The sequence below is a fragment of the Dama dama genome, chromosome 27 (assembly GCF_033118175.1).
Source record: "Dama dama isolate Ldn47 chromosome 27, ASM3311817v1, whole genome shotgun sequence".
NCBI classification, from domain to species: Eukaryota; Metazoa; Chordata; class Mammalia; order Artiodactyla; family Cervidae; genus Dama; species Dama dama.
Window position 1 is genome coordinate 5,825,579 of NC_083707.1, and position 22,428 is coordinate 5,848,006.

Genomic DNA, 22,428 nt, shown 5'->3' on the forward strand with positions numbered 1-22,428 from the left:
GCATGTGAGATCTCAGTTCCCCAACCAGGGATCGAACCAGCACCCCCTGCATTGAAAGGCAAAGTCTTAGCCACTGGACCGCCAGGAAATTCTCAAAATTGTATGTTTTTAAAAGTGTAGAAACCAGCCTTCCCTCTTTCGAACAATGCAGAACCAATTTCAAGGCCCCCAGGGTCTGCTGTTAGAACAAGACCTGCCATTAGGTCCCCAGATACACACAAAAGATGACTGTAAACATTTCAAAACAGGGAGGGAGGATTCTCCCAAGAAGCACCTCAGGTCCCTCGATGTACAAACCAGCCGTCGCTCAACGACTATACTCTGGAATCCAGTGGCACCCAGTGGAGTTAAAAATTTTAATTATCATTTAAAAAAAAGGAGTACTTATCATCTGAATAAGCGTGTCAGCACACACATCATGAAACGATGGTTCTGAATAGAATTTCTGTTGGTCGACTGCATAAGCAATACCTCTCATTGCTGCAATAACGTCTCAGAGGCAGAATAATGACGACATGACAATCTATGTAAATCAAGAACTGCATGTGGGTTTATTTTACATTTGAGAAAACAGTGGATTTAATTGTGTGAACCAAAATGTACTGTACAATATTAATGATAGAACATCAAAATGTATAATTAATAGTGCATCGCTTGCTTTGTCTTCATTTATTTATTTTCGTCTGATATACATGCATCTGGAAAGACGCAGGTGCCAGTAAAATTTCTCTATTTAAATCAAGCTGCAGGAACTAAATTTTATTCAAAAATTGTGGTTTTACATTATATACACAGAAATTTAATATAAAATGACAATATAAAAAGTTAAAAGAGAAAGCATACAGCCAGAAGATACAAAGAAAGTTGAATAGATTAAAATGGTACGATATGTAACATATAGGAGTTTTTAAGCTGATGCTGGCAATTTACAAGGAAAGGATGCCAACATTTGCCCCATTTTTTTTTTCATTTACCAATGCAGCACGCTTATAGAAAGGTCGGCTTGTACCAAAGCTTACATTTGTAAATAACTATAAACTGCAGTATTTTACAGGAAAAAAAGAAATAGCATTTTTACACATTTTTAAATAATAACTTGCATACTTTTTTTTTTTTGCCAAAATTGGCATTTTTCAGCATCCAGAGGGTTTGGGCATAGTGGCAACTGGGGTGTCTGCTGTTTTTGTTGTTAGTTTTTGTTATGTTTTCTGATTTAAACGTATGACGTTGTGGCTTCCTAACCCCCACGTCCTAGACAACTTTCTGCTCTCCAACAGCTGCATGCATGCTTCCTTCACAAACCAGTTCTGCATATAAAAGCTCGTTTTTTAATTATTAAATAAGTTTTGTGTCTGACACAGCTTTTGATCTGAATGAAATGCCTTTAAGCCTTTTTTTTTTTTTCTTTTTTGAGTGAAAGGCACAGAAATGCGATTACAGTCCTCAAAGGGTTAAATTTGACACTAGGAGGTTCTCTGACCTTTATTGTCATGGCAACTTGTAATTTTAGGACGACGTCTATCATTGTTATTTGTGTCTTTCTTTCCTGCTAAGTAAGTGTCTCCGAGGAGTGTGCCCCACTATCTCCTACAAAAGAGAGCTGAACATCGAGAACAGATGTTGAAAATAAAGGTCAGACTCTGACTCACGGAAAAAGAAAAGGAACATGCACGATCGGACGAAGAGCATATAAATATAACTACAAAATATGTGTAAGAAAAACCAAGGTCCAGACAGGCGGTCGGCAACCGAGGGCGGGCTGATTTCGGAGGCTCAGGCCGGGCCTAGTGCAGTACGACGTTAGTGCAATGCGCCGCGGGCGCGGGCCCGGGGCTACTGTTTCTCCAGCTCGGTCACGTAGATCAGGTGGTCCTCGGGGGACTTGCCGTGGGTCTTGCTGAGGTGCAGTTTGACTGCATGCTTGCTCGCGAAAGTCCGGTTGCACAGCTTGCACTGGAATGTGGAGCCCAGCTCGTCCTCGGCGGCCCCCGAAGGGCCCAAGGCTTTGCTCGCCAGGACTTTGGAAACATTCTGCTGTTCTTGAATCTGGTTTAGGGGCAGCTTGGAGAGATCCTTCAAGCTGAAGCCTAAGTGTGTCTCTAGGTGATTGATGTATGTGGAAGCAGTTCTGAACTGAGAGGCACAATCGTTGCAAAAGAAAACAGGATGCCCTGTGTCCAGGTTCTTCAGGAACTTGGTCCCCCCTGTCCTCCGCAGCTGGTACTTGACGTTGGCCAGCCAGTGGCTGATGGTGGTCATGGACAGCCCAGTGAACTTGGAGATGTGGACCCGCTCCTGGGGGCCCAGGTCCGACATGATGTACTTCCCCTCCGCCGTCTCACGCAGGCTCGAGGCGAATTGGGCCTGCAGGATGAGCAGGTGCTGTGGGTTCCAGTTGGACTGCCGCCCCTTCCGCTTGTGGACTGGTGACAGCTCGTCCAGCGCCTCCTCGAAGCTGCTGCCATCAGCATCTGACTTCTCGGACACGGTGGAGGGCGTGGAGGACTTGGGTGTCAGCCGGCCCGTGAGGTTCTTCACCATGTCGGAGATGTCCATGAGCGCGCTCTCCCGGAGCGGCGAGGACACACCATCAGCGGCGCCGGGCACCAGGGGTTTGCTCTTGGACTTGGTCAGGTCAATGGGCTGGTCGCTGTTCTCATAGAAGTAGCGGTCGGCAGCGCCGGGCGGCTTGGCGGGCGGGGCGGGGTAGGCCGGCTTGTCCAGCATGCTGGTGCTGATCTTGTAGAGCATGGCCAGCGGGTCCAGCGAGGGGCTCACGGGCCTGGACACCTTGCCCAGGTGGGTGTTCATGATGGACTGCAGGGCGCTCAGCGGGTTGATGAAGGAGGGCTCGGGCGAGTGGTCCGTGATGATGGCCAGGTTGTTACAGCCATTGGTCACTTTGGCCTTGAGGGGCTCGGTGCCATTTGGGGTGTGGGCATCCCCCGCACCCTCCTTCTTAGCCTTCCCCCCATCGGCCTCGGGGCCCTTCTTGGGCTGGGGCTTGCCGCTGCCCCCCAGCTCCTCGGCCCTGGGAAAGTCCTTATTCTCCTTGGCCGCCGGGGACGCAGCTTTGGCCGGCGAGCCCTTCTCCTTCTCGACCGGCCTCTCCTCCTTCTTCACGCTGACCTTGCCCGTGACCTTCTCCACCAGCTCCTCCATGGCCGACACGTTGCTCTTGTGGGGCGGCGGCGTGAGGCTCCCCGGGGAGTGCAGGAGCGCGCCGTGCTCAGCGGACAGCGGCTTCACGCCGCCGGCGAAAGACGGCTGCATCTGCACGCTCTGCACCGCTGGCGGCGGCTTCACGGTGCCTGGCAGCTGGTAGGCGGCGTGGATGCTCGGGTAGCCGCCCCACGAGGGCGCGCCGTTCTGGGCTTTGCTGATGGCCGTGGAGACCGTGTTCTCCAGGGACTTGAGGATGTCCACACCGCCCTTGGCGCTGTCATCCAAGTCCTCCTCGCGGAGGTACTGGTAGAGGGCGGTGGGCTCGAACTTCTCGCCCGCGTCCTCGCCCTCCTCCTTGATCTTCTTGTCCGCCTCCCCGGCCGCCAGGGCCGCCTTGTCCTTCTCGGGCTCCCTCTTCTCCTCCCCGGCCGCGGCGGGGGCGGCGGAGCCCGCTGGAGAGTCGGGCTGCTTCTTGACGTGGGCGGCGGCGGCAGCGGCGGGAAGCCGGGTGTGCGTGGTCGGCGGCAGGGGGATGGACTGGATCTTCTCCTCCACCACGGGGTCCAGCACCAGCTGCTTCCCCTTCTTGGAGGCGGAGGTGGTCACCTTCAGGAAGTGCCCGGTGACCATCATGTGCGCGGTGAGCTGCTGCAGAGTGTCGTGGGAGCTGCCGCACTCCATGCACTTGAGGATCTGGGCCTTGCGGGCCTCGAACTGCCAGGTGTAGCTGGCCCCGTTCTGGTAGCCGTAGCGGTTGTTGGGCGTCACGTAGGGGTTGGCCGTCTTCTGCTCCTTGGCCGCCTCGCTCAGCGCCGCCTCCGCCGCCGCGCCCGCCGGCTCGGGGGAGCCGGGGGCCGCCAGCTCATGCAGCGCCCGCTTTTTGGTGGAGGGGACCAGCTTGGTGAGGGCCGGCACGGGCTCCTTGAGAGGCACTTTCTGGTAATGCTTCGTCTTGATCATGTGCACGCTGAGGTCCTGCAGGGACTCGAAGGAGTGCCCGCAGTACATGCACTTGAGCACCTTCTGGGCGTCCTCCTTGCCCTCCATCTCCATCAGCGAGCGCTTCCGGGGCTTGGACCACCGCTTGGTCTTCTCCGAGTCCTTGTCCCTGTTGTCGTCGCGGTAGTGCCCCGTCTCGTTCATGTGCACCGTCAGCTCCACCAGCGTGTCGTAGGCGGCGCTGCAGTCCTTGCAGCGGAACTTGCTGGCGCCCGTGAACACCGAGCCGTAGAGCTTGTTGTTCTGGCGGTAGAGCTGCACGGTGCTGAAGAGGCTGGGCTCGGGCAGCAGGCCGTACGACGACGTCTGCTGCAGCGTCTTGGCCAGGGCAGCCTGGTGCCAGTCGTAGCCCGAGCCGCCGCTGGCGCCCGAGCCCGAGCTGGGGGTGCTCGCCGTGGTGCCCGTGGCCCCCGCGGTACTGGTGGGGGGCGTCGGGGCGGGGGTGGAGCCCTCCTTCGGGGCCGCATCGCTGGTGCTCGTGGTCGAGGCCGACTTCTTCAAGTCCAGGGCCAAGCTGGACCAGCAGGACTCGGAGAAGAGGTTTGCATACACGGCCTTGATCTGGGCCAAGCTGTCCTGGGGGTAGGAGACGCCCTCCGCGCCCTGGCGCTCCTCCTTCTCCTCCTTGGAGGAGGAGCTTTTGAAGTGGGCGGGCTGGTCGCTGTGTTCGCTGAAGGGTGAGCCGTAGCCCGCGTCCTGGTTGGTCGCGCTGCTGATGGGGGAGTTCTGGTAGCTCTGGGCCTCCTTGATCTCCGCCTCCTCGCTGCACGCGAAGTCGGCCTCCGGAACATCCCCGGGCAGCCCATCCTCCTCCACGTTCCCCTCATCTATCACTGCTGCCTTCAGTTCTTCCTCAGGAACATAAGCTAGGAGAGAGAGCAAGGAAACACAGTGAGAAGGCGGACGGCACCCTGAGGACGCGGCCTCCCCAGCAGTCACGCGATCTTTAAAAAAGACGTTTCTCAGCCCAGGCTACAAGGCCGCCCCCACTTTATACACTGATCCACCGCGGCGCCACGGTGGAAACAGGTTTCCACCAAGGCAAGCCCCAAACCCCGCCTAAGTGAACACATTTCAACGGAAGGGCAGCCTCTGCCCTCTTCTTAGAGATGTTGGTCTGGTGATCATAGCCGGATGGGAAGACAAGGGTGGGGAGAAGAGGGACCCTGGCTCTTCTGCCTGCAGACTCTTCCCTCTGTGAGCAGCCAGGTCCCTCAGGCCTCCCCTTGCGGGGACCTGGTGTCAACTTTTAGGGGAAGATACCCCACGGACAGGGTTCTATGGTTTCTGTAAATAAAAACCTGCTTCAACAGTAACTGATAAAAACACTCTTCTGCTGCTGCTGCTGCTAAGTCGCTTCAGGCGTGTCCGACTCTGTGCAACCCCATAGACGGCAGCCCACCAGGCTCCCCCGTCCCTGGGGTTCTCCAGGCATGAACACTGGAGTGGGTTGCCATTTCCTTCTCCAACGCATGAAAGTGAAAAGTGAAAGGGAAGTCGCTCAGTCATGTCCGACTCTTCGGGACCCCATGGACTATATCCTACCAGGCTCCTTCATCTATGGGATTTTCCAGGCAAGAGTACTGGAGTGGGTTGCCATTTCCTTCTCCAAAACACTCTAGTTTCTTACTAAAAAAAGGAGGAAGCAACATGGCACCACCGGCCCCGCCCCCACGGGAGACACACGCAGGGGTCAAAGAGCCCCAGATACACAGAGAAGCATCGCTCACAAGAGCTGAAAGGGGGAGACAACACGGAGGTCCCCTGATGGTTGAATGAGTGGACAACATGTGGCTTACACACACAACGGGACATTACTCAGCCTTAAAAGTAGGGAGACTCTGATGCATGCTTCAATATGGACTATATCAACGGCGTTATGCTCAGTGTAATAATGTTTGTTTTCATCACTAAAAGTCATGTCCAATTCTTTTGCAACCCTGTGGACTGTGGACTGCCAAGCTCTTCTGTCCATGGGATTTCTCAGGCAAGAATACTGGAGTGGGTTGTGTTTCCTTCTCCAGGGGATCTTCCCAATCCAGGGATCGAACCTGCATCTCCTGCATTGCAGGCAGATTCTTTACCACAGAGCCACCTGGGAAGCCTTTAAGCCAACCACAAAAGACAAATATACTTAGGAGTCCCCTTACCCAAGACACCTGGAGTACTGAGGCCTACTCACAGAGACAGGCAGAGAAGAGCAGTTTCCAGGGGCAGGGGACAGGCAGGAATGGAAAGCCAGCTATTACACTGCTGTATTTAAAATGGATCGCCAACAAGGACCTGCTGTGCCACTCAGGGCGCTCTGCTCAGTGCTATGTGGTAGCCTGGATGGGGGCGGGGGGCTTGGGGGGGAAAGGACACGTGTATATGTATGGCTGAGACCCTTTGCGGTCCACCTGAAACTATTACAACACTGTTACTCAGCTATACTCCAATACAAATAAAAAGTTTAAAAGAGTGGGGGAAAAAAGAAGTTGGTGTTTAATGGGTTTAGAGTTTCAACTTGGGAAGATGAAATGATCTGGAGATGGATGGTGGGTTTGGCTGTGTAACAGGTCCACCTGAAACTATTACAACACTGTTACTCAGCTATACTCCAATACAAATAAAAAGTTTAAAAGAGGGGGGGGGGAAAAGAAGTTGGTGTTTAATGGGTTTAGAGTTTCAACTTGGGAAGATGAAATGATCTGGAGATGGATGGTGGGTTTGGCTGTGTAACAATGTGAATTTACTTGATACCACTGAGCCATGCCCCTAAAATGGTTAAAATAGTAACTTCTAAGTTACTAATATTTTCACACAATAAAAAACTTTCTAACCTTACAAGGCCTATAGTAGGTGCTCCGACGGCCTGCTACGGGCCAAGCTGCACAGAGGGTGACTTTTCAGGGTGAAAGTGGCATTTCCCAGGAGAAGCTCAGGCTGCTGACAGCTGTCCAGAGAATGGGAGGTATGGAGGGCATACAAACGCCTGGATGGAACCCGGCTGTTTACCCTAACATTTCAGCTCTTTCACCGTGTGACAGGTCTTGTCAGTTCCCAAGGGGATATAATCACCTGCACCTCTTAACTGACCTGACCAGCATGCTTTTACTTCTTTCTCTTTCCTTTCTTCTTCTTCTTCATTTTTTTTATGCAAACAGCTAGTGTTCCGTCAACTACCTGGGAAATTTAGGGTTAAGATATTTCCAGAAAGGCCCTATTAAAATGCACTGATACGACCTGAGAGGGTGTCTCATTAAGTAGAATCACTCATTATCACATTATCAGAGCTGGACCCCGAGGGAATGTGGCGGGCAGCGCCTCGTTTTCAGGGACAGTGATGGAGAGACAGAGAAGGAGGCGGTTGCCCAGAGGCTGGACGCGGGGCAGGAGGGAGTCACACGGGAGCGTCCACGCCCGCTCTCCAAGGGCTCTGCACACGGACGCACACACGGTGAACACGCATGCTCCGCCGGGCTTTTCAGCACCCCCGCCTGCCCTCTGCTTCTCCGTGGGGCTGGCCCGTGCCTAGGTGGTGGCCTGACCGGGCAGGCACATCCACAGCTGCTTCCCAGATGACGGCAGTCCCGCCTTGGTGCACTAACGGCTCAGGGAACCACAGCCCGTGGGTCCTGCTCTGAGAGCATGAAAAATAACGGACAGCGTGAGCCTGCAGGGTCACACAAGCGTCCACACCTGCACAGTGGCCTGCATGAGGCCATGGCCCCCCTGGAAACTGACTGTGAACTTGACCGCTTTCTCCTTTCCCCACGACTGCTACAGGTTTAGGACGGTCCAGGGTACCGAGTGCCCACGGCTGGGGTCCTCAGCCAGAAGACCGAAGCTCCGGTCACACCCACCTTCTGTAGGCCCCCCTGGCCCTGGCCTGGACACCAGGCCCACCTCTGAGGATTCCGAGGGGACACTTGAGGCCTCGGGCATCCTGGGCAGAGCCCTCTGAAGACAGAGGCACCGGGTGTCCGGGGTGTTGGCCGGACTCCCAGCCGCCCCCCACAGTGTGCCCTCTGAGCCACACTCTGGGATCACCTAGTAGGTGACCACCTAGTGGGGAGGCCGCCCACTCAACCCAGATGGTCCACATTCATGAAAAGAAGATCCACACCCAGCAACTGACTGAAGGGAAGCCTTTGACTGGATGCGTCTGGCTCAGCCGGGGTGCCCAGCGCTGTGCTGGCCCCCTGCCCACTGCCTGCGGCTGGTGCCCCACTGGACGGACAGCCACAGGCTCCACGCCCGCCCGCAGCAGGCACCGTCGGGGGTGCGGAATGAGCAGACCACTTTCCTCTTCCTCTGAAAACACAGAAGGGTGCTCCCTCTACCTCCAGGGGGTGTTCGGCGCCCACCGGTCATGCATGTCTGCATCCCAGCAGAGTAGGTGTCCTCAGCCTGTCGCATCCCAGCCTGTTCTCCTTGCCCCCGCCACTGGCCCGTCTGCACCCGGGAGCCTCAGGGTGAGCTCAAACGCCTCTCACTCCACCCTCTCCAGCCCCAGGGCGAAGTTACTGCTAGAACCACGGAAAGCAAACCCCAGCCTCCTGAGGGGCACTGCTTTCTGCCATTCCATCCTCGGACCCTGGTCCCCTATTTTCCAGGTGGTAGGGAGGTGGCGGACGCCTACCTCGCCTGCCTTCTGGAGTGCATCACCCAGGGGAGACACAAGCAGCTGAGCTGGGGAGCCCTAGGGGAACTTGGGGTGCAGCCTGGGGCCCGCCAGCATCCCACTACCAGGCTGAGCATGTCCACCTCCCTGACGGCCCACAGGGACACAGCAACCTCCGCCCCCCATGCCCAGTCACACTCCTGGGAGCTGACCGTGCTCTCCAGGATCAGGGCGCAGCTTCCCGCATCCACCCTGCCTGTCCCCCTGCCAGGTCCCTCTGCGGCCTCTTTCCGGCTGACCTTGACTTCTTCCCTGACTCCTCCAGGGTACACCCATGACCACCAGATCCATGTCACTGTGAAGCCCCTCGGGGCGGGGGGGCAGGCCTCGGGCTCTCCCGCCCTGTCGGGGGAGGCTGGGCTCCATGAAGCCCTCCTGAGTGCTGTCTGAGCCCACGTGGCATCAGGCTCACAAAAGGAGCTCCAGCTGCTATGACCCGACCTATCAAAATGTGGGTGTCCCATGGGCACCTCCAGTCAACCATAGACACTTGGCTACCCCTGCCCCTCCAGCTCTGCCCCCCAACATGGGTGTCCCACGAGCACCCCCAGTCAACTACAGACAGACATATGGCTTCCCCTGCCCCTGCAGCCCCGCCCCAATAGCAGCTCACTTCCTCGTCCTGAGTTAGGGGTCTCCTAGCTCAGCGGTTACGGAACTGCCCCACACAAGCTGTCCACACCAGAAAAGCGAGTTATCCTCAGCACCTCCCGTGCTCCAGCCCTGTGCCCGGCGCGGCCTCTGCCCAAATGTGGACCCCCAGGCCCCTCACCAGACATCGCAACAGCCTCCCAGCTGGCCTCTTCCCTTTTGTCCGGCCACGCTCTTCCTCTGTGACCTCGAGCTAAGATCTTTGTTACAAGCCCAGGAGTAGCACAAGGGGTGCGAACCCCACCCTCCACCACGTGTTCAGCCCCTGAGCACCCCGGTCCCAGGGGCACCACCCCCAACCTCTGCTTCTCTGTCTGGGGACGACGTTCCTCCTCAATGAGAGGCTTCGATGTCACGTCCTTTGTGAGGCTGCTTAATCCCCTCCCGGAATTCATTCCCTGCAGAATGAAGCGATGTTTACCTGTCTGTCCTCGTCATCAAACTGTGAACTCGCTCGTCTAATTAAAACTGCTGGGCACCCCTGTCCACCTCCCCAGGCTGGGCATTTCCATTTCTTCACCTCATTTTAACCCTCACCACTGTGCAAGGCAGTGTCCCTGATAAGCCCATTTTACAGATGAGGAAACCTGAGAAGTTGACAGACCTCCCCCAGGTCACATGGGAACAGATGAGGGGCTCAGGACTCAGATGCGCGTCCCCTGCCTCCCAGCCCGAGGTCCCTCCGCTCGCCATCTCAGAGCCCAGTTACTTTCCTTTGTCGTGTTAGCACCTCAGTGCCGAAAACACTTGGAGTAAACATGTGTGAATGAAGTAGTGACCTCAAGTAATTCTGTTTCCCTGGTGGCTCAGTGGTAAAGAATGTGCCTGCAATGCAGGAGACCCGGGTTCAGTCCCTGGGTCGGGAAGACCTTCTGGAGAAGGAAATGGCAACCTATTCCAGTATTCTGGCCTGGGAAATCCCTTGGACAGAGGAGCCTGGCAGGCTACGGTCCATGGGTTCACAAAGAGTCGGACATGACTAAGCGACACACACTTCCAGTTTCTAATTCTCTAACAATATTTAGGACACTTATGTGTCCTTCATGCTGTTATGAATGAGAGAATCTCAACGAAATAAGAGTGAAAGGAGAGAGATGTTTAAATGTTGATACCCTTTGGCTCAATAATTTTATTTTAGCAAGCATAGCCTCAGAAGGGGATGTAAAATACAAAGGGTTCATGCACAAAGATGTCCTTTATGGTATCATTTCATATGAAATTTGCCATTGTCTAAATCTTCAACAATAATCAGTAGTTGGGTGATATTTTGCTTAAAGCTATGATGCAACATTGAAAACCATGTTTTAATGACAAGGAGAGAGTCATTAAATGGAAAAAGCAGAAGACAAACCTATTCACAGTACAGTGGAAAAATCCTCTTAGAAAATGTTAATAGTTTTTTTTTTTCTAGATAATGAATATATGGCTATGTTGACTGAAGTGGCTCTTGGTAAATAGCTCTGGTTTCAAAATCTTCAGTGTTTTCAGTTCAACACACACGAATTAGCCATTTCACACCATTTCTGGAATAAAATAGCTGGAAGTAGCCACTAGCCAGACCCTGGGATTCGGGAGCCTGAGAAGGGCAGGGCCCAGCCTGGGGCGGGAATGTGGGAAGGGCTTTGTTCGTTGTGACTTTTGTATTTTTTCATGTTAAAAGGTAAGAGGCAGGAGAACAATGCACGGGTGTAGGTAGTATCGGGGTTGCTGCAGCAGGATCTTGGGGGGCGCTGAGAGTCTGCCCGTGCATCTGCCACCTGTCTCCTTCATGCCCCACTCCTGCACCCTCCCCACCCCCAGCGGGGTCTCCACCCAGCCTTCCCTGGGGAGGGGGCCGTGGGTCCCCTCTCCTGAAGCCCCCAGTCCCCAAGCTCAGTGGCCACGAGGCTCCATCACTCCATCTTCCGCCAACAGGATCCCTGTCTCTTTCTAGACTCCCAGGATTCCTTCTTTATCACACACTTCTCCACTGTATTCATCCTGATAAGCTCATATTCTTTGGCTATTTCCCTCTTCCACCATGTATCATAAATTAACTTTTCAACTCTAATTTACAAGGGACGCAAGGACACACAGATCTAGGGGGCAGCTGGGGGGTGGGGGGCGTCGGTCCTGTGTCCTCACCACTGGATGCCCTTCTGAGCGGATCCTCCCTGGATGCACCAGGCCGGGTAGCATCAGCTTTGGAAAGAAGTGCTCGAGCCTCCTCAGGCAGCCCTCGCCTCCCTCCCCCTTCGCACACCACCCTTCCTAGGGGTCCTCGGACCAGGCTCCGGTCAGTGGTGCTAGTGGTCATACGAACACCCGGACGATGAGCCGGCCACAGAAGCCAAGGGTTCCAAGGGATTCTTTGAAAGCAGTGCCTAAGCCTCTCTCTCCACCCATTCCCCGACGACCGCCCCCACCTTCCAAAACTGGGCTTGAACCAGGAACCTCAGAAGGATCCAGAAACTAATGGGTTTCACTTGAGAGTCTGGGCCTGGGGCAGGTGGACAACAGTTGTGCAGGTCTGCAGAGCGGCCCCCAGGGCGCCTGGGAGCAAGACCGCAGGGCTTCAGAAGCAGGTGTGATGGAGCCCTTTGCTTTCATCGTGTTGGCATCGGGGAGGAAGGGGCCACATAGACACCCTCCCCCCACCGTATCTGTCCCACCCGGCGAGTGCAAGAGTGACCCCAAGTCACAGGGGCTGGGGGTGGCGTTCACCTGTCCGCGCCCGTCGGGTACAGGCTGCGAGGCCACCGTTGTGGTTCCAGGTTGAAGGACAGACCCCCATCATCATCTGAGGACAGACTTACAGGGACAGACCGACCCACATGCTCCACTCACGGATTCCGTTCTCGGGGGCCTCCGTCTGCCCCATGCTGGGGCTGCAGGAAGGGTGTGTAGGAACGTCAGACACACCGCCCTCATCACCAACCTCCACTCTGCGCTCATCCAGCCCTGCGATCGGACCCTCAAGAGGAGCCAGAAGTGCCCACGACGGGCATCTTCTCGTCCCGGGGAAAGTGGGCCCGTGGCTGGCCTCTGTTGCTGTGTAGCCGTGAGGTTTGGGCAGTGGATTATTTGGGAAGTTCCCTCCACTGACCTCCTGATCACAGCTGCCCAGAGGAAGACGGGGCCCCGGAGGGGGTGCACACATAGAGATGCTCCCCGTGTGGCTCTTCCCCAGGCCCGAGGGGGCAGGCAGGGAAATACACGACCAGAACTGGGTTGGGGAACTTTGTTTATCCAAGCTCTTTTTTCCTCATTAGCACACATAATTGAGAGCTGGCTGTGAACGAGGAAAAGGGAAATTCAAAAGTGACAACTGTGAAACCCAGGCCTTGGCTCTCTGCTTGGACTCCGGCTCACAGCAAAGACTGAACGTGGCTATTGTATTGCCACCTGGTGAAACTGTACAATCAGACCAAATTACATGTTTATCTACATCAAACTAGGTTTTAGACTGGCAAACGTGATACCCATGAACAGATGGCCGTTATATCAAAATATATTTACTCCAAGGGGCCAATTCACAAAAGGGGCTTATGCACACCTCTGTGACAAATGTACAGCTTCAACTCATTGTAAAATCTCGCAGAACACACTTTCCTTCCAAATTTATCACTGATCACTTCTGAAGTAACTTCACCTGTGTTACAAAGACAGCAGGTGGTTCTGACAAAAGTCAGAAGACACTGGGAAATAGAAAATGCAGAGAAAGCAGATAAGGAGTCAGAACCTATTCCTTGCTTCTCTGAAAGGACATTAAATACAAGTAGGATGGATGTTAATTTACAAACCTCTGATTTTTTGCGGGAAGGCTGACAATCTGTCAAGCAAATCTCAAAGGCCGCTTTCCCTCTGATGTGGGAGAAGCGAAAAATTTTCCATCACTTTGGCCGATTTTAGGGGTCTGGCTCCAATGGCCCGTGTACGGGTTTGCTAAACCACCTGACTGATAAAGAGGATTTTTTTACGTAAAACCAGACAGCGGCCCGGCTTTAGAATTGTGGAGTCTGTAAATAAGATGGCCTATGGGTTTTACCCAATTCTAATTAGAAATCCACAGGTAACTTCCTTAAAATAAGTATGATATGTCCCCTTTCTCCCTGGCCTAGAATTCAAGTTAAGTGGGAAACAAATAGCCTCATTTTCAGGGCGCCCTCCCAGCAAGCACATCAGACACGACTCTCATGTCTGGACTTTGCTGCAGTTACAACCATGGAACTCTGCAAGTGACAAAGCACAAATCAGAGCATAAGTCTCAGTTAAAAAGACCGAAAACCTTCTCTGATTTTCAGCAGTGTTAGGAAGAAAAAGAAAAGAAAATTATGAGAATCTTGAAAAATTAAAAGAGAAGTTGAAATGAAATGAAGAACAAAAGATAAATAACTCCCATATGAACCTAGGAAAGCACACAGCTATTTCACTAATAACGGACTGTGTGTTAACATATAAGGCAAATGTTTTCTTGATCCATGCTGAAAAGCCAGCCATCTCGAAGGCAGGCACGACCAGTGCCAAGCATGGGGAAATCGATGCTTTCAGTTCCCGCCTCTCCTTCTGCGGTGGGATAGAGACCACTCTAGGACAGTTTGATGAGTCTGGGTCCACAAACCCAGTATTAGCCAAGTAGGTCTGAAACCAGGTCCTGACCTAGATCTTCTACCACCTGAAATGAGAAAAGACTTTCACCAGAGTAAGATTCACCCTGATGGATGACATTCAGAAATCGGGAGAGACTTGGGCATGAAACAGCTCTTCAAGTGGCTTAAAGGAGAATAAAGAAAGGTAACTCGGCATACTCTGAACCCCACGTGGGACTTACGTCTCAGACATGTATCTCCATGTTCACATCCGGCAGCTTATTCTCATAAACACACAGGATAAGACAGGACACATCAGGTCTCTGTGGACCGGGGTGTGGGTGTGAGCAGTGCAGGGTACACTCCTGCAGGTCTCAATGACACACCTACTGTTAACACGAAGTTAGGAGAATTTTTGTCTTTAACTATATTATGGTTGATATAAATTATGTAGCAAAGTGATAGAAAACAAGCCTGCCCTACATAATTACTGCTGCACTTGGCTGGAAGCTTAATGCAAGGTCAGATGCACCTGACTTTCTTGAAATCCCCTTAATAACAAAAATGGCATCTGAATCAGTTACATCCACACTATCGTATCAGAAATTATCATTCTCTTATCATAATTGGGTTTCCCCAGTGGCTCAGTGGTGAAGAATCTGACTGCAATGCAGGAGCCGCAGGAGACACAAGTTCGATCCCTGGGTGGGGAAGATCCCCTGGAGGAGCGCAGGGCAACCCACTCCAGTGATCTTGCCTGGAGAATCCCATGGACAGAGGAGCCTGGTGGGCTGCAGTCCATGGGGTCTCAAAGAGTTGGGCATGACTTAGCATGCAAACACGCATCATAATAATTGGGTTTATTTGGAAATTTTGCCTATGCAGAGATAGAGAGACCGAGAAAGACTTACAGAAACATCCAAGCTTGGACAGAGTAATTATTGGTCGTGATCCTTTGTTTTCACCACGAGCTACAATTTTGTAAAAATTCACATGGATACAAATATACCAAAATACATTAAAATATTCGTAGACATTTTTTCTTTCTAGTGATGAAACTGAGAGCAATATATGTCGCGAGGTGAATGAATACAGCTGTTTAGCCTTAAAAGATTTGCATGAGAGCAGCTACTGAATCACAGAAAACAGAATCAACTCGATGCGGCTGCATTTTCTCTGCTAGAACCCTCAGCTCCCCTCTGCCCTCACCCACCCCCACCCCAAGGAAATCTGATGAATGAATAAGCGTAGAAACGGTAACTGCAGCATAAAATTCTCCTTCTACAATCACTTACAGAAAGAAATGACATTCCTCCCATCAAATAAAACAAAGACTTCAAATCATCATCTCTGCTACTTCTTTTTATGTCAAAACAGCTTTGCCATCACTCCCCCCCACCACCACCACCGCCCCCAGCCCTCCCGAGCCCAGCACGCGGCACGGAGCGTGACACGGTGAGCACACGCGGTGGGTCCTGCAACATGCCAGACGACACATAGAGGCCGACGGGATGAGCACACACCCAGCGGGAAGCCGCCAGCCTCCACGTGGGCGTATGGGTGTGTGCAGGTGGGAGGGAATGAAAAACACAAAGACCTCCCCACCACCCCCAAATGAGAACGAGACAACTGTTCTTATGGCTAGACTTCACTTGTTAAAAATAAATTAACTCTTGTTAGTGTTTTTTGCCATAAAAGGTGCCTTCTGGATGCCAACGTGTCCCTAAAGAGGCACTGTCATCCCTAGCCAGACAAAACCCCGCGTCTTCTGATGCGCGTGGACAGAAGGTGGGTAGACCGTCCCTGCTCGAGTTGCATCTGACACCACCAACGTGCGCCCCGATGGTTTACAGTGTAAACACACACACATTGTCTGGAAAAATATGTTCCTCTCACATGGCAATTATACCACGAGGCGCATGCGTCGTCAGCAAATGAGATCTAGATCCTATTTCTCAAATCACAGGCCAACATGTTTTTAGAACATCTTTGTTTCTTTAAAGAAGACAAGATTTGCTCTGATAGTCAACGTCACTTGAAGAACGGGGAGAAGAGACAGCTGTCTTTGCTTTTTCACGGTTAAACGTAGCAAAGTTTCAAAGTCCCCTGAGTCTGAGTAACCTTGGCTCTGAGCAACTAGGTCTGCAATTCTCCCCCCACAAACCTGCGTCTCAATCCACACCCCAATTATGCACAATACAAGGGTGTTTTCCTGTGAGTCCTGCTTTCTGTTCCCCGGGAGGTGAATTCTCCAGAACTCTGCCCGCTCGCGATCATCCTTCCTGGGAAAGATGAATATAAGTGTGGGTGCCTCGCTGAAAGAGCAGAAGCAACAATAGAAGAAAGCCTTTCCCCATCACGACTTCCTTTCTTAAAGTCAGCTTGAAATCTTTCCTTCTCAACCCAGCAGACACCAACCTGGTTACTAGAAATACCCACCCACACAAGGCAATGGTGCTCATCTACACCCGTCCCTACTGGGGACACACATGCTGATGAAAACGGAGAGATGGGTTCTTTCCATCAGAGACACTCAGCTTCTACCATGCCCCTGAATTTAGGTACCTGGAATCATTCAGATACTGGCCTGTAGCATAACAGGCTAGAAAACGAAATGTTTCCATTTTTAATTCACTTGGATTTTAAGTTAACAGCATCTAGATGGAAGAAAGACAGTGATACTGGAAAATACAATGTACGAATACAGCATTTTAGTAGGGAAATACGTGGAATAACCCACATTAACATACTTAAATTTGCAAGGACGTCACAGCACACGTGGCACACAGACTGTTCCTCTCACTAGAAGACCTGATTTTTCTAGAAGCAGGGTGGCAGGTACCCAGGGAAGCCGAATCCCGTTCCAGCTTTGAAAGAAGGTTAAACAGTACTTCAGCAGTTCAAATAAAATGGCTCTTCCTTGCATGGACAAGGAAGGGAGTAAAATGACTTTTCAGGCAGCGCAAGTTCAGTTCAGTTGCTCAGTCGCGTCTGAGGCTTTGTGACCTCATAGACTGCCGCGCGCCAGGCCTCCCCGTCCATCACCAACTCCCGCGTTCTAAAAGTGGCTCCTTTATAATTACAGGGAAATGAAGACAAGGCAGGTTCTCCTCCTTCCCTCTAAGTTTTCAAGACGGGGTTCTCAGAGCCGTCCTAAGACCACTCTGGACTTGCAGATAACGCTCGCAGCAGCCTGCCCCTCCTCACCGCTCCCACCCCGCCTTGGAATGAAAAGAGCGTGTCATTAGCAGAGGTCTGCCCGGGAGGGCACGGCGCCCTGCGCTGGCAATCCTGCCACGATTCTAATCTCCGAGATTGACTTGCTCTTCCTCTTCCATCTGATAAACTATACATCCCAGTGCACTCGTTAGGGCTCCCGCCACCAAAGGGAGAGCAGACGCACTAGTCCAGGCCCCTCCCCGCTCAGCTCTGCCGAGATGATTTCACTGAAATGTTCATTTCCATCCCCGCTGGCAACACCAGAATGGAAGTCTTTAACCTGTTTCCATTACTTATACAGATGACCACGGTGGGGCAGGACAGATGTGAGCCGCGCTCCACATAACCAGCGCCCATGCATTCCTTACAGGAAGCACAAGGAGGGATGACTGTCACTGGACCATATTATCCGGGCTCCAGACCGTCCTCCCTGTTGCCAGATTCATTAACTCGGCGCTCAGCATTTCGCTTGCTTTCTTCGTAAAATCCGCTGAGCTGGTTGGGCTCACTTAATTTGGAGGAGGAAACCTTTGTCAGTGGTGATGCTTTGATCAGGTGCGCTCAGGGGGTGAGGAGGGGATGGGGGAAGGGCAGGAAACGAGCCAGGGAACACGGAACAACCTTGTCGAAAACGTTACCTTCCCAACGTGGGATGATGAGAGAGGAGTCAGTGAGCGACGCCGGGACTCAGAGACGGCTGTCACTTCAGATAGACACTGGCACGACTCACCTAGACAGGTGACACTTTGGTGCAGCTAAATCCTGCTGCATTATTGAACACCTGGAGACGGGGCTCAGGCAGACTGCGGGCCGGGATGCCCGGGGCACCCAGAGACGTGAATTCAGCAGGTGGATGGGTTTCACTCCTCATCCACATCCTTCAGTGGGGTGGGATGCTCCTGGCTACAGAGATGGAGATGCTGGCCTCACCATCTGGGTTCCAGCCTCGTGCCCTCTTCCCACGATTCCCGCTTCCCCCGGCCCAGGTTCCACAGCAGGGGTTGGGGCGATGCTCCACGTCGTTAGGGGAGACACGGGGCCCTTACACTCATCCTTCTTGCCCTTTTTAGAAATCTCACGGAAACAGCAGCTCCTGGATAGTCTAGAGACGTTTCATCCTTTGATTCCTTCTGGAAGTCCGCTCAGGGTGCCCCGAGTCAACCCCAAGATCACATCTCTAGAAATTCTGGCTTTGGGTGGGAGTCCTGGAGGCTCAAAGATTTCTAGGAAAAGGTTTGCAAATAAAAGATTCATTGGTGGAGCATCAGAAACAAAACCAATTCTCTTCCAGCTGTTCTACCAGGAAAGCCTTTCTCCACGAGACCAGCTGGATGAAACCCAGAGCCTCCACTCCAACTTCTCACTTAGTTTCTGCGTTTCTCTCTTCCCATCTGTCTGCGCTGTTTCTGTTCACAAAATTGCTTGGGAAGAAATGCTGGACATGTTTAAATTGTCGAGGAAAAAAAATACTATTTCCGAAAGAAACTCTGCAGAGGGAGAAAGAGAGCTCATGCTAAAGATCATACTAAAGACCCCGTGGGAGTGAACTGGAAAAAAAGATCCTCAAAGCCCAGAAACAAGGACGTTTGATGAAAACAGATCTCCAAGCTCTGAAGCCATAGCCTGGAAGCAAAAAGGGACATTCGCGTAAATAAATTCTCTGCAGAAAGGTAAGGGGCCCACTGCGATCAGAAGTGTTTTCTCCATGACAACACTGAAGTCCAATCTCAAGTCAGAATGAAATATATTCTGGGATAATGATCCACCCAGAGAGAGAGAGAGAGAGAGAGAGAGAGAGAGAGAATGCCCTTTTTCAGCACACTAGAAATTTATTTGAGAGGACTGATAATATACTGTTATTTTTAAAGAAAGAATTTACTTGTTCTTGGGTAAACATTTCATACCCACTGAATATCTGCCCAGCTGGCATTATGCTTCAGATTAAAATGTCATTGAATAATAATAGGTAATATTTATTGAGCCCTTTCTCTGGACCATACACTATCTTAAGTGCCCTGCATTTATTAACTGTTAGCCTCTCACCAGCTTGGTAGGGGGAAGGCCTGTGTCTGCTCTCCACATCTGCAGGAGGATGCTGAGGCAAAGAGGGAGCCGCCCCTGAGCACAGGTGACCGCAGCCACTTGCCGGGGTCGGGGTGGGGGCATCTGTTTCAGAGCCAGGCTCCTGACATGCCCTCAGAGGACGGCACAGGGCCCACTTCTACCAGCAACTCCAAGTGGTGTGAGCTTTGATGCATTCTGTCTTTAGAATATGCTGCTTGTAAAAACAGGTCTTTATCTACATCAAGGTCAGCAAAACTGTCCTCGGACAACCCCGCCTGAACATCAAGGCCAGGGACCAGCTGTGAGTGGCCACAGAGGACCATCTCCTTGGGGATGGCTCCCCTGGAACCCCTTTCCAGCCACGCTAACTGGCTGGTCATCACAGAGACAGAAAGCAGGATGTGTGACCTGGAGCTGTGAGCAGGGGCGTGTGGGAAGTTGTGCTTCATGGGGACCGAGTTTCAGTCTGAGAAGCTGAAAAGTTCTGGAAATGGAGGTGGTGATGGCTGAACAACAACGTGAATGGACTTAACGCCATTTAATTGCACATTTTTACATGGTTTAAGTGATTTTATGTACATTTTACCACAATTTTTAAAAATGGGGACAAAAAAAATAAAAGGATCTTTCTCCAACCATGGCCCCTCCAAGGCTCCCCTGCTGAGTCACCTCTCTGCCCAGCCACAGCCTCCCCACCGCACAACGGGCTCTGGCTGCCCACCGGCCATGCCTCCGGGACCCCCAGCTGCACAGGTGATCACGGGTCTGGTCTCCGTCCTGCCTCTGGGCCACGAGCACCGGCAGGCAGCTCTCTGGGCTCAGTAACTACCGGCGAGAATGAGGAAGCAAGGGAAGAGGAGACACTAAACGTGGCCCGAAGCCGATCCAGGCCGCAGAACCCACCGAGGTGCTGCTCTGCTGGCTTCACACGCGCGGCATCCGGGTCCTCGTGGCCCCCTCACCTGGGAAGCAGAAATAACTCCATTTTTCAGTCTCTGGTATAAAAGGCCTGTTGAAACATCCTTTTTAAAGAAACCACACTCCCACTACGTGAGGCAGTCAAACTTAACTTCCTCCAAAGTTCTGAAGGGGTTTCCTGACTTGATGGCGAGCAGGAAGCGCCTACCACGGGGATGGATCATCAAGGGAAGATATCGGGGCGGAAAAGGGAGAAGCCACCACTCTGGAATCCTGTCTCAGATCCATCTTCCCTGAGCGGTGTGCCTCCCGTTAAATCAGTAAGAATATCTGTCAGAGATATCCCGCTTCACCATTTGCCTGATGTCAAACCTAAATAAACCAGATCAGAAAACCAGCAAGTGGCAGGAGAGAAATGAATGGTTCTCGCTGTAACTCGCTTGGTTTGCTCGCTGATTTTGGGGGGCGGGGGAGGAGGGGCGCCCTGGCAATCACCGCAGTCATTTGCAGCACTAATGTCCAATTCAGCCTCCTTTCACTCTCCTGATTTAGGTGGTCAGAGTGGTTTCGTAGCCGACACGGGGAAGCTGTGCTGTTTAGCAGGCTGTTTAATGGGAAACTGGCAGTCTTATTTCTTTTCTAGATTTGGTTTGTCACTAGGTCTCCATTACATGCCACTCGGCTTTGATGTCTTTGGACAGGACTGATCAAAAGATGTCATTTGACCTACACAGCATGGCAGAAACTTGGAGAAGTCTCATAAAGCGACACTCTGGCTGTAAATAAAATGACATTATTATTTCCTCTCTCCTATCATGTAGAAAAGCCAATTATGGTAATGCACTGCATGTCAATGGAAATACAGCAATCTTTTTGGAGCAGCGGCTGCAGACATCAGTATTGCGACTCTCCTTCCTGGGAAAATTTGCCCATTGGAAAATGAAGAGGAAGGAGGTGATAGATGTCTCCAAGACGGTTAATAAAATCCCGGACAGCCAAGAAAAGTGCAAGTCAGCAAAACAATTGGAAGTACAAAATGCAAACTGTTAAGTTTCCAAATTATCCAATAATTTAATCTGCAGTGATTTACATGCCAACACCAAGATAGCCAGTATCATGCCGTGCAGTTTCTGAGCATTTGACTGACAGGAGAGGCGATTTATGGTCGTAATAAACCCTTCAGACCCACGACTCCTTAAGGAAGCCGGCTGGGGGGAGGGAGAAGGGGTTCTAACCTCGCCCCCGAGATTCATCTGGAAGTGACAGCGGTAAGGTGGAGTCCTGCCCACCCCGCGTCTGAAGAATGCTGCGTGGTTCATCTCAGAAAGCCCTGCTTTACGCATTTCCACAGGTGCGCAGTGTTCCCCAGCCTCCTTCCACGGCAGCCTGTACCGGGACTGAATACGGATACAAAAGGCCTCCCCTGCCTTTTGTGAGGGAGAACCATTGGAAACAGAGATTCCCCACCCCGCTCCCCAGCGGCATCTCTGCTATGGGAACCAAAGATGCGGGAGGGCCAGAGCACCTCTCAGCCCGCACCCCCAGGGTTTCCTTCCTTCTCATTCGGATGCGGGACCCACTGAGGAGCCCTGCCCTGGTGTCCTGGAAGCTGGCGGCAGCCTCCACCCCCCAGCCCCCACCCCGTGTCTCACCCCGGGCAGCTTCCAAGGCCACCCTGCCCTGAAGTCCAGGTCAGCCTGCAGCTTGACCCCAGTAGCCGGCATGTGCAATGGAGTCTCCTAGGCCTTGATCAACCTGTGTGTCCCCAGTGCAGCGGGAACTCGAGTTTTCTGTTGTGTGCGTGCCAAATTGCTTCGGTCGTGTCCAGCTCTGCGTGACTCCACGGATTGGAGCCCACCAGGCTCTTCTGTCCATGGGATTCTCTAGGCAAGAGTACTGGGGTGGGCTGCCACTTCCTTCTCCAGGAGATCTTCCCCACCCAGGGATAGAACCTGCGTCTCTTGTGTCTCCTGCACTGGCAGGCAGGTTCTCTACCTCGAGCGCCACCTGGGGAGCTTTCTGTTGGCATCACTTATTCAAATTGGGAGATGGCAACTTCAAACCAACCCAGGCAGGATTATGGGTAGAGCTGCAACGCAAAAATGAGGTTTCTTCCGTGGGGGAAATATTGAATATATCTGGAATCTTGATGTATATTCAGTTTAAGGAAAAGTAGAG

The 22,428-nt window shown here is 52.4% G+C and overlaps 1 protein-coding gene across 1 annotated transcript in view; it reads right to left on the reverse strand.

Annotated features, from left to right (window-relative positions):
• Positions 1–532: 532 nt before the first annotated feature.
• Positions 533–22,428, reverse strand: part of TSHZ1 (teashirt zinc finger homeobox 1) — a 78,787-nt gene continuing 56,891 nt past the window's right edge. The window contains exon 2 of the mRNA XM_061130679.1: positions 533–5,030. Within this exon, the coding sequence (XP_060986662.1) occupies positions 1,834–5,030 (3,197 nt within the window). The 3' untranslated portion in view covers positions 533–1,833. The remainder of the gene's footprint in view (positions 5,031–22,428) is intronic.